Here is a 12,251-nt window from a genome sequence, read left to right as displayed (position 1 = left end):
TCACAGAGCGAAATCACTGAGCGAAATCACTGGACAGAACCAATTCAGAGCTGACTGTTCTGGCTAGAGCACTGTGTTCCATCCATCGCCCTTCACGCCGGCATCGGAATCATGGCTTCACTTGTGCCTCTACCGCCGTTTGCGCCAGCCTCTGAATCATGGGATTCCTACCTCGCTCGGTTCGACTGCTACCTCCAAGCCAACGAGCTGACAGCAGTATCAAAGGATCGTAAGCGGGGCCTATTCCTTAGCCTCTGTGGGCCTGAGGTGTTTGAGACGGCCCGAGCATTGGTTGCGCCCGAAGCAGTCCAGGCAACACCATGCGACACGATCCAAGAGAAGCTCCGCAACCACTACGCACCAAAACCGTCCAAGATTGCTGCCCGCCATGCGTTCTACCACCGGAACCAGGCAGAGGGGGAGTCAATCAACAACTACACCACCGCCCTGCGACAGGCTGCAATGCACTGTGAGTTCCGAGACTTAGACGATGCCCTGATGGATCGAATCGTCTGCGGGGTCCGGGACATCCATCTGCAACGGCGTCTCCTCGCCAAGCCAGACCTCACGCTGCAGAAAGCCATTGAGGAGGCTGTGGCCTCAGAAGCTGCTGAATGCTCCGCCCAGGAGATCCGCAAGTCCAGCAGCCAGCGTCTTGTTAGGGAGCCAGTTCCGGTGCATCATGAAGAGGCCAGCAGTGATGAGGCATCCTCCAGTGAAGGCGATGACGTGCACCAGACAAAGCGGGAGCACAGGAAGTTCCAACAGAAGTCCAAGGGCCAACCGGAATGTGCCGGCTGCGGAGGCAACCATTCCCGTGCCAAGTGTCGATTCAGAGACGCCATCTGTAGGAAGTGTTCCAGAAGGGGCCACATCGCTAAGGTCTGCCGATCGGCTCCGTCTGACACCCCCCCTTCATCGACTCGCAAGTCCAAGCCTTCACTCCAGTCTGCCAATGAAAGTTGTTTCGCTCTCACCAACTGCCGCTGCCCGTCTGGAACCACGATTGGCCAAACCGACTCGCCTACGCGACGCAAGCTGAACGTCACGGTGCTCATTGAAGGAGCTCCATGTGACATGGAGATCGACACCGGGTCTGCCCTGTCCATCGTGTCGTGGAGCACCATCAGAAGACTGGTACCCAAAGTGTCCAAAAGGCAACTTGACTCTCACCGCGTACACCTGAGAGACTACCAGGGAAACGACATTCCCGTGGTAGGCGTTGGCCGGTTCCGGATTGCCTTCAAGGATTTTTCGGGCCTGCTCCGGTTGGTGGTGGTCGAAGGTCAGCGGCCAAGCCTCCTAGGGCTAGACTGGTTTGATGTCCTCGGCCTGGAAGTCACCGGCATCAACTGCATCTCTAACGCAGAGACTGAGGGTCTGGTCAAAGACTTTGCCGAGGTTTTTGACGGCACCTTGAGGCAATATACAGGTACGCCCATCTCCTTTAGCCTTGATCCACAAGTCGCCCCCATCAAGCTAAAGCCACGCCGGGTTCCCTTTGCTCTCAAGGCTAAGGTGGACGAACAACTGGACAAACTGATCGCCCAAGGAGTTTTGGAGCCGGTTGACCACGCCAAGTGGGAAACCCCCATCGTCACGCCTGTCAAGCCAGATGGGTCGGTGAGAATCTGCGCTGACTACAAGTGCACGATCAACAAGGCACTTCAGCAGCACGCTTATCCGGTTCCTGTTGTCCAACACCTGCTGCATTCCCTGGGTGAGGGTAAGGTCTTCGCTAAGCTGGACCTTGCCCAAGCCTATCAACAACTGCCAGTCGATGATGCCACTGCTGAAGCCCAGACGATCGTCATCCACCGGGGGGGCATTCCGTTGCCGCCGGTTGCAGTTCGGGGTGAGTGTGGCTCCTGGCATCTTCCAAAGCCTTATGGAGCGTCTCCTGCAAGGGCTTCCGGGCGTGGTACCATATTTTGATGACGTCTTGGTGTCTGCAGACTCACACCAGCAGCTGTTCAAGCGCCTCCGTGCCGTGCTGACCAGGTTCCAAGAGGCCGGGCTCAAGGTAAAGAGGGAGAAGTGCCAGATCGCCGTTCCACAGGTAGAGTTCCTGGGCTATCTTATCGATGCCTCCGGCCTTCACCCGACCACATCCAAGATCCGCGCTATCCAGCAGGCCCCCACCCCAAAGAACAAGACGGAGTTGCAGGCATTCCTGGGGCTGCTGAACTTTTATAACATGTTCCTGCCCCACAAAGCCACAGTGGCTGAGCCTCTTCACCGACTCCTTAGTACAAAGACGCCTTGGGCCTGGGGTCATCGGGAGACGGCGGCCTTCAACACGGTCAAGGCTCTCCTTTCATCAGACAGTGTGCTGGTACAGTACAGTGAATCCAGGCCGCTGGTCCTTGCCTGCGACGCCTCACCTTTTGGCATCGGTGCTGTCCTTAGTCACCGTTTTCCAAATGGAAGAGAAGCACCACTCGCCTACTTTTCCAGGACACTATCTCCGACGGAACGGAATTACAGCCAGCTCGACAAGGAGGCATTGGCACTTGTGGCTGGAGTGAAGAGGTTCCATGAATACCTCTATGGCAGGACTTTTGACCTCATCACTGACCACAAACCACTCCTGGGCCTCCTCGCCGGTGATCGTCCAACTCCACCGGTCCTCTCGCCACGCATGCTGCGATGGACTGTTTTCCTGGCTGCCTACCACTACCGGCTCATCCATCGCCCGGGGAAATCGATGGGCCATGCCGACGCCCTCAGCCGTTGCCCTCTTCCAGCATTTGTGGAAGACCCGGCTCCAGCTTCATCGCTCCTTCTGATTGAGGATCTTCCGGCAGCGCCTGTATCAGCTGCCACTGTGGCCTCCGCGTCTGCCCAGGATCGCACCATCAGCCGGGTGCTCAACTGGGTGTGGAGGGGGTGGCCACAAGGGCCTTTTGTGTGTTTTTTTATAATAATTTTTATTAAGGTTTTCCAAATTAAAACAAATTAAAACAAATTAAATCCAATTTATAAACTTTTTGCCAATAACCAGGACTTCCCCTCCCTACCCCCTCTTGTGTTCCAAATCTTCCAAATAAGCAATTAAATTCAACAAGTTCTTATCCCCAAATTACACTCATCATCAGTAACCCAATTTATCCAAATTCCCATCCCCTAAGATCGATCTATTCCCTTCCACGAGTTCCCCCCTTTCAAACATAGTACAGATGGAAATAAAATAAATATGAGTAGTGATTTTACAACCTTTGGATTCCAACTTTCCCTCCCCTCTTTCCCCTTTGCGTTTCACCTATCCCTCTACTTCTAATATCTTCCTGGAGTTCCCACATTACACTATGTCCCTCAGGTTCTTTGCCAGTCTTTAATTACGAGTGTCCAATCATAGAAGGAGTCTATCAAAAAAGGGGCCCATTTCTTCTATCCAGGTTTTTATATCCAGGAGTAAAAACTCCAATTTTGTTTCCATAAGCTTGTCAAACCTGGATATCCCAAATGTTCCCTCTCCCAGTTCTGTCCAGTTCTTGTTGTTTCCTTGTTCTTGTCAATCATTCTCCTCCTTTTTGTTTCTCTGTTCTCCCACAGAAATGTTCTTTTTCCAAAAGTTTCTAGTGTCTCTGCAGAGGCTTGTTATTCAGGAGCAAAGCATTGCATCATGTTCCTTTCATTTTCCAACAAATAGTTCCATTGTTTCCTGTAGTATATAGACCTCTGTAGACAAAATAATGTTCCATTCCTGCAGTTTCCCAGGAGATTAAAAGTTCCATTCAACTGTTCAAGTTTCCTGACAAAAACACATGCAATATCCCTCAGCTCCTCTAGATGGATTACAGTAGCAAAGCTCCCTTCCAGAATCACATCCACCAGTCCAAGTAGCTTGTTAGCCCATATTTGAAACAGTTTATGTTCAATTTATAACAAATGTAACCAGCAAAGTCCTCATAACAAAGTCTCTATTTTAATCTTCCTTTTTGACAGCTCTTTGACAGCTGTCAAAACCTCCATTGCTTTTCTCCAGGCAGTTTCATGAATCGCTCCAGGGATTCCGGGGGGGGCGGGTTGCTTTTTTAAAACAATTCCACTTTTCTCCTCCAGCTCAATCTTATAATTTTCCCTCGCGAAGTTGCTAATTCGGCGAAATAAGGTTACACTCGATCTTAGTTGTCCAGTCCTTTGTTTTGGCTCTTCTACAATTTAGGGGTGGGCTGACTTCCTTTTTTCCGCCTCCCCCGTTCGCTCCAAATTTTAAAAATTTATCCCTTTTTTTTTTAGTCCATATTCCAATTACTCACGGGTTCTTCTTTAGATCCAAATTTTCAATAGAAGAAGTCAGCGCTCTCCGCCGGATGGCATGCGGCTGCGCTCGGCAGGGATAGCAGAGAACTCAAAGCACCACGCTTCTCCCCGGCACCCGATCCGTAGCCTTTAAAAAGGCTCCTTCACGAGTCGGGAGAGCGCTAACGGTGCCAGCCGAGTCTCCATGTCCACGGCCTCCTCTGGCCGTGGTTTTTAAGGGTCCCCGCATCGCCGGTGCGGTAGGACCCAGCCCCTGCCAAGCAGGCTCCCTCCGGAGCTCGGAGGGAGTCCGCCATTCGGCGATGGCGCCGACCCGGAAGTCGCCACAAGGGCCTTTTGCATCGGAGTTCCAGCCCTTCGCAACCAGACAACATGAACTCTCAGCTCATCGCGGCTGTCTCCTGTGGGGAGACCGCGTCGTGATTCCCCAGGGACTCCGTCAGCGCGTCCTGGAGGCTCTGCACGTTTGCCACCCGGGAATTGTCAAAATGAAGGCGTTGGCTCGGTGTTACGTCTGGTGGCCTAATATGGACGATGCCATCACTGCCTGGGTGTCCGCCTGTCAAGCGTGCCAAGAGTCGAGGCCTGCACCACCGGCAGCTAAGGGACACACCTGGGAGATGCCAAAGACACCCTGGTCGAGGGTGCACATTGATCTGGCTGGCCCCTTTCACGGCCGGACCTTTATGGTAGTGGTGGACGCCTATTCCAAATGGCTGGAGGTCGCCCTGATGCCCTCCACCTCTACCGAAGCTGTCATCCGGGTGCTGCGAGGCCTGTTTGCAACGCATGGGTGTCCTGATGTCCTTGTCTCTGACAACGGACCGCAGTTCACGTCAGGCACGTTTGAGCGGTATCTTTTGGGACTGGGCATCCGCCATGCCCTAACGGCACCCTTTCATCCATCCAGCAACGGGCAAGCGGAAAGAATGGTGCGCTCGGCAAAAGAGGCACTGGCGCGCCTGGACCGGGGAGACTGGCATGAGCGGGTCGCCGAATACTTGTTCGTGCAACACATCACCCCTCATGCTGCCACAGGGAGGAGTCCTGCTGAACTGCTTATGGGCCGCCGCCTCAGGTCACCGCTCGACCGGCTACACCCGGACTTTGCCGTGGCTGAACCCCCAGGCTGTGCCAACGCGCCACGGTCATTTGTCCCAGGAAACCAGGTCTTTGCCCGGAACTATGTGGGGGACATTCCTTGGGTGCCAGCCACAGTAGTGGGAGTCACTGGACCTCGCTCATACCAGGTGGCACTCGAAGACGGACGCTTGTGGCGACGGCACATAGACCAGCTTAGGCGCAGGGTTGGGGACTTGGACACTACCGAGGTGCCCCCAACTGCGCTTGCGGCTCCAGAAGAGACACGTACAGATGGCGAGGCCCCACCTACACCTCCCTCGCAAACTGCCAGCGTGGAGCCGAACCAAGCCGCTTCAGAGGGTCTGCCAGACTTACCACAGACTCAGACCACTCCACTTGCGGAGGCTCCACCCACAGCAGCGGATCCAGGGGATTTGGTTCCAACGCCACCTAGGGTCGCACCACAGCCTCAGCAAGAACTGTGTGGCTCTCCGGACTTGGCTACCAGTCCCCGGCGGTCTGGCAGAGTTTCCAAGCGCCCAACTTATTTAAAGGACTATGTTGTTGGACATGTATCACTGTTGGTCTAAGTATGGGAAATGTAACCGATATGCTTTTGTGCCTAATTGAACCATTACGCGTAGTGCTGTATATAAGGAAACCATTACGATTGTAACTAACGCCTTATCTCGGTGGGGAGCGGTGTTATGTAGTGAAGTTTCACCCTGGGCCAGCAGGAGGGTACTGTATATAGTTTTCACTCAGGTCTGTAGATAGTTTTCCCTCAGGTCCGCGTCAGTTATTTTAGGCGGGAACTCTGGGCTGTTGTTACAATGTTGACAGCCGGCTGCCTATAAAAGCAGGCCGGCTGAGCTGTTTGCAGTCAGTTCTATTCCAGCTTACGAAATAAAGAGCTATTTGGAGAAATCGCTGGTCGTCGGCTATGTCAACCCACAACTTAACAGTCATACTGCCTGACTCCCTGCTGTGGAAGCAGATAGGCCTCATGACATTTCTCATCTCAGGTCCGTCTATAGCCACACATTGCCTTCTGGAGTACAGAGCTCTGACTTACAGTAGCTCTCTGAGTAGTTTAGTTTAGTTGTACATTTCTGAGTTGAAGTGCTAATTTATGGGTGCTAGTGAAGACAAACCACCTCCTCTCATGGTCCCATTTTTCTCAAAATTCATGCAGATGCAATTTTCTCCTCACAGGAAGGGAGAAGGACTGTGCTGGGGTAGCAACATGGCCTACATAGTTCGGCAAAAGCTCTGTTTGGTTCTTCTCAGCCTTTGTCTCCCATATCACCAGTTATGACCTGTTCCACCTCCCCTGCTTTCCTGTGCCCTTTATAAATAACAGTTCTGCTCCCAAAATCTTGATTGGATAGGCAGTGAGGTATTCCTTCTCCTAGAAGGCTCCATGTTAGAAGGAAAGAAACAGGAATCAATTGGAGGAAGAGTCTACAATGTGTGAATTCACAGCAGTCGGTATAGCTGTGGCACAGCTGGTTAGGTAACAGACCAGAAATATATGTTGACTAGCACTGGAAATGAGATCCCTTGGTCTGTTTAAGAAAGGTTCTGTAGCTGCCTAGCGTGGCCTCATGAAAGATGGGAGTTGTACTTAGCTGCCACTGCAGGGAGAAAGGAGGAGTGTTTTGGTACATTATCGTACTCTTAAACTGACTTCTAAAGGAAGCCTGAATAATGAGATTGCAGGAGCTGCCCTGAATTGAATCCATTCATTCTAACCTGGTACTGTTTGTCCCAGCTAGCAGAAGCTTTAGGAAGATTGGGAAAGGGCCAGAGCACATGCTTCAGGAGGCCCCACATCCAATTCCTGGCATCTCCTGCCTGAAACCACAGAGAGACACTGTCAGTCAGTGTAGAGAATACTGAGCCAGGTGGACCAATTTGGTCTGACTCTGTATTAGGCGGCTTCCTGTGTTCTTATGTAAGGTCTTCCATGTCTCAGGCAGAGGTCCCTTGTAGCCTCTCTACCTGATATGGCCCCAGTTGTGAGATGAGGCAGGGTCCCTCCCTGAATTGGGATATTTAGCATAAGCTTTGCAGTAGTTTACCAAGAAATGTTTTCTTGGAGGAATCACAAGAAAGGGTTGAGTTTTGGAGAAAGCAATCCAGTCAGTTAAATCTCCTAATTAATTGATTTCACATTATTTCATACCTGATTCATTCCCCAGTCCAAAGATTACATCACTTTTGCTTGTCAGTCATTGTTACTTCATATGGCCATCCTCCAGAGAGACTCCTTTGATTACATCTGTCAGCCTGGGATGCTTAACTTGCCCTTTCACCTTTGTGATTTCTTCACTGTGCTTGGTTTCAAGGAAGGTCAAATGGTGGCTTTGGCTTTGTGCTACAAAAAGAGCCATTTATTGTGGGTGGATTAGTCATATGCATTCTTTGGCCCACCACAGTCACAAGTGATAGGAATTAATTTGTGGTGGCACAGTTTTAAAATATCTGTGTCACATGATTTATTATTACTATTATTACTATTATTAGGCAGGTGCTAAATTTCCTTTTTCCTTCCTCAGGCTCAAAAAAGTGTGTGTTGACAGAGAAATCATCATCAGGGCCTTGTCAATTTTAAGTTCTTTACCTAAAATGCCTAATGAGAGTCAATGCTTATATTTAAAATACATGTGTGATGCATGTCTAGATTTCAAGGAACCCTGAAATGGCCACAGCTTCCTGCGTTGTATACATATGTGTAGGGTTATCATATTTCTAAAAGTGAAAATCTGGACACAAAACTTTAAAAAGCAATTTTTAAGGAAATACTCCAAAAACTCCACTTGCAACGATTTCCACTGTTTACGAGGGCCTAATCCAGGCTATGTCCAGACATATGACAGCCCTACCTATGTGAGAATTGTGTTTTCCCAATCTCTCTCTCTCTCTCTCTCTCTCTCTCTCTCTCTCTCTGAAGTGACCTTGTTTTGTTCAGGTGTATAGAATATAACTAAGTGTAATTTGCAATTTCTGGCTCTTGACTCTACTCCTGTTTTTATTTCTTTCCACCTGGTTCATCATAACAGCCCGAGGTATCACCTGGTAATTCCAGATGTCTCAGAAACTCTTCTGTAGGCTGGGTCTAATCCAACTCAGCTCCATTCATCTGGGTATAACATCCGTTGCCCGCGGGTAGGGTGGGAGTGCTGCAGTTCTCACACCACTGAGCTGGAATTGCTTCCTAGGTGATCCTGATTGTCAGGAGCTCTCTGAACTGGGACCTGCTCAGCCCCCTCCTAATAGTGTTTGTGTTGTTGTTTTTCCCCTTCTTAGAGCCTTTCCCAATTTGACTGGTGTGCCTCCTTTCCCTCAGGTAACATTCTGGTCTTGCATGCCTCTGCAGGATTTCCCCTTCTTGTCCCTCACCCTCCGTGTCTTTCTGATGCTGTCAATGCAGCCTGCTGTTTCTGATGGGCTTAAGCAAGGTCAGCATGCTGTCTGCAGTGCTTTGATTTACCTGCCCATGTAGACTTACCTTCAGAAAGATGAGGACAAGGGTGGCGGCTGTGTCAGTGACTGTGGTGCTGGCGCACCCCTTTAGCAGGGTACGGCAAGCCTCCGGGCAGGAATCTTAACTGTGCTAACAGCATGTTCTCCCTCTACAGACCTTCACAGCACATTGCTCTTTGTATTTATTCCAGTAACACTTGCATCCCTCATTGTTGTGTTCCTCTACCCCCTCTTGTTTTCTTGCTCTAAAGTGACGCTTGTTGGTCATAGTCTGGAGTTTTAGCTCAATGGATGTAGGTTTGTGGTGCTATTCCCGTAGCTCTCGTGCTGTTCAAGAGTGGGGAGGGTGTTCAGGAAGATCATTTCCCCTGTCACAGCAGCGTTCATCAACATTGTGAGGATCCCAGCAGGAGATCTGACTGACGAGCAGTTTTGTGTGAAGAGCATCAAAGGCAGTGTTAGAAACTGAAATATGAAAGCCAGGAGCTAAATGGCACCTTAAACCTAGGTTACGGGTGCAACAACAGAATGTCTAGGTGCACTTTTTAATAACAAGAATTCAAAGCTGAAAATGAATCAACTGCAGCTAAAACTATTATGTTCATTTTTCACATGGTCTAGACCTTCCCCTGCTCACCCCCCTAATATTCTTAAGAGGGTCTCTTCTCCAGTCTTCAGAAAGTAGCTGGAAGTGGGGAGACAGAAAAAGGTGCTCCTTTTCTTCCACTCTGCAGTTTTAATCTGAAATCTTAGGTGCATTTTTGCGCCCATAGCTCAGAAACTACTCACGCTAATGAAATTCCCTGTCGCAAAATGCACCTAGAACAATGTAGGTTTTGAACACTGATCAAGGGGCAGGAGTGATTTTGAGTGAAATGAGAGATGCCCCTGTATTATGGTGGGGGACAGAGCAGATTTTGTCACACTTTGTTGGGTTGCAGCACACAGCCTGGGCCAGGCCTGTGCTCCTCTAGCTGTGTTGTCCAAGACCCTTTCAAAAGGAGAGTTGCCTGATAGTGAAGTCAGCTGTTCAGTGGTACATTTTACATAGCGTCTCCACCCCCATCGTTCTACCTGGACACTGAGGTCTAGTGCCGAGGGCCTTCTTCTGGTGGTTCCCTCACTGCAAGAAGCTAAGTTACAGAGAACCAGGCAGAGGGCCTTCTTGGTAGTGGCACCTGCACTGTGGAACGCCCTCCCACCAGATGTCAAAGAGAACAATTACCTGACTTTTAGAAGACATCTGAAGGCAGCCGTCTTTAGGGAAGTTTTTAATGTTTAACAGACTACTGTATTTTAATACTTTGTTGGAAGCTGCCCAGAGTGACTGGGGAAACCCAGCCGGATGGGTGGGGTATAAATAAATTATTATTATTATTATTATTATTATTATTATTATTATTATTATTATTATTATTATTATCATCATCATCATCATCATCATCATCAATAGTCAGAGCTGCTGTTTATCAATAAAATGATTTATAAGGACTACAACAGTACATGATTTATAAAGACTGCAACACCACGTCCACTGAAGATCACAGTTCTGGCAGCAGCATGACTGGATAGAGAAAGAGACATTTCTATATAATCCCATGCCTTGGAGTTGTTGCATTTATCTTCATATCCACTAGTACTGGAGTCCCCTGGTACATCAGGTTAGAAATAATAATCCTGCACTTCTTGGGCCGATGTGGCATATGCCTTCTGTATTTAGAGGATATTGCAATCCAGTTCTGCTTGAATCTGGAACTTCAAAGAAACCATCTTTTTAACAGTATCTCTGTTTAGAATAGGGTTGGGAAACTTGTAGCCCTCTGGGGTTTGGTCGACCACAGCTCTCATTGGCCGTTCCAGCTGGGAGTGGTTGGACTTGTAATCCAACATCTGGAGGGCATCCCCAACCCAGATGTAGAAAGTCCCCATGCTTTATTCCTGTTGGAACTCCCAGCCCTTCAAGATGTTGATGACCTGTGTGCTTATCCGTCGATCTGTCTGCTGACTTCTGATTTGTCTTCTGAGCTTCCTTTCTCACCTGGTTTCTTCATTTGTAGGGTGGCACCATCATTGGCAGTGCCCGCTGCAAAGCTTTCACGACCCGGGAGGGCCGCCTCCAGGCTGCCTACAACCTGGTGCAGCACGGCATCACCAACTTGTGCGTCATTGGTGGGGACGGAAGCCTGACTGGTGCAAATATATTCCGCTCGGAGTGGGGTGGTCTTTTGGAGGAACTGGTCAAAGAAGGTACGTGTGAACCTTCGTGCCCTTCACAGCACTACTCCAGTGAGTCAACCTGATGCCTATATCGGAGAAATCCTAATAGCAGTCTTGGATGTTAGAAATCCCTGTAACAATGAGCCCACATGGTAAAGGCCAATAGAATTGGAGCCCAAACTGAGCCTTTGAGAAACAAGAGAGATGGATCAGCATGCTAGGTTTGTAGAGGTACCCCCTGCCAAACAAAAAAAAAAAAGGTTGGTTTAACCCCACCCACTCCCAGTCCATTGAGGACAGGGAATCCATTGCTCAATATCTTCAAAATGTTGAGTGTCAGTTCAAAAATAAAATCAAAAATGGGGGTGGGTGGGTGTCATGAGTAAAATGTCCTTCTTGATTCCCTTACAACTTACTTTATCCTGGGCATGGACCTCACAGGTGGCCTGGGATACTGTCACAGCTCTTGCACTGCCTTCCCAAAGCTGGGTAAGCCTGCAATTTCAACTTTCACAGGGGTGGGGATAAATAAATAGAGAATGGATTTCCTCCACTGTCCATTTATTTATTTCAGCTTCCATGCAAAGCTACGATCACGTAAATAAAAGAACCGTAAGATGCAGGTTACCAGTACAAAAACACTACACAGTACGAGGAAGGAAAATGGGTCATTAAAAAATCATTCTGAAGCAGTTTCATATACATGCTTTCCCCCCCATTTAATTTCCCCAACCTCCCTCCCTGGCAGCATTGTCTTTACAACTTCAACCTTCTGTGAAAGTTTATTACTATGAAGGGCCTTGAAACTTACTGCGACTATGTTTTACATTCAATTACACACCCACTTACCTTTTCATTCCTCAATACATGCATGCAGTGAGCAGAAGGGACCTTCAGTAGCACAGAAATAAACACACAGGAGCCTGACCACTGAGGACTGTTCAAGTTTCTTGCTAGTTTGCAGTCCTTCAATTTCATACAATGGAGAGGAAAAGAAACTCAAATATACAAGAGTGTCTGTGAACACTACATTGTTCATGATTTTTAAAAAAGAACAAAATAGAGCAAAGTTAAAGACAAGCACTCCTTAATTCTGCAAAAAGTTGCTTAGCAATATTTATAGCTTAGAATACAAAATTTGTCAGTGATTCAGTTACATGATATTGTGTATCCATGGCCAAGATGTTTGAAAGGAA

The 12,251-nt window shown here is 48.8% G+C and overlaps 1 protein-coding gene and 1 long non-coding RNA gene across 7 annotated transcripts in view; one reads left to right on the top strand and one right to left on the bottom strand.

Moving 5' to 3' along the window:
• Window positions 1-12,251, bottom strand: part of LOC310846029 — a 128,198-nt gene that overhangs the window by 74,561 nt on the left and 41,386 nt on the right. The window lies entirely within an intron of this gene.
• The window catches only part of PFKL (phosphofructokinase, liver type), a 48,109-nt gene that overhangs the window by 10,716 nt on the left and 25,142 nt on the right, over window positions 1-12,251 (top strand). For all 6 annotated transcript variants that reach the window (XM_083741817.1, XM_083741818.1, XM_083741822.1 and 3 more), the window contains exon 4: window positions 10,896-11,085. In XM_083741817.1, the coding sequence (XP_083597943.1) occupies window positions 10,896-11,085 (190 nt within the window). The remainder of the gene's footprint in view (window positions 1-10,895; window positions 11,086-12,251) is intronic.

Source organism: Podarcis gaigeae (assembly GCF_964106915.1).
Source record: "Podarcis gaigeae genome assembly, chromosome: 5".
NCBI lineage: Eukaryota > Metazoa > Chordata > Lepidosauria > Squamata > Lacertidae > Podarcis > Podarcis gaigeae.
This window is presented reverse-complemented; position numbering and strand designations above follow the sequence as displayed.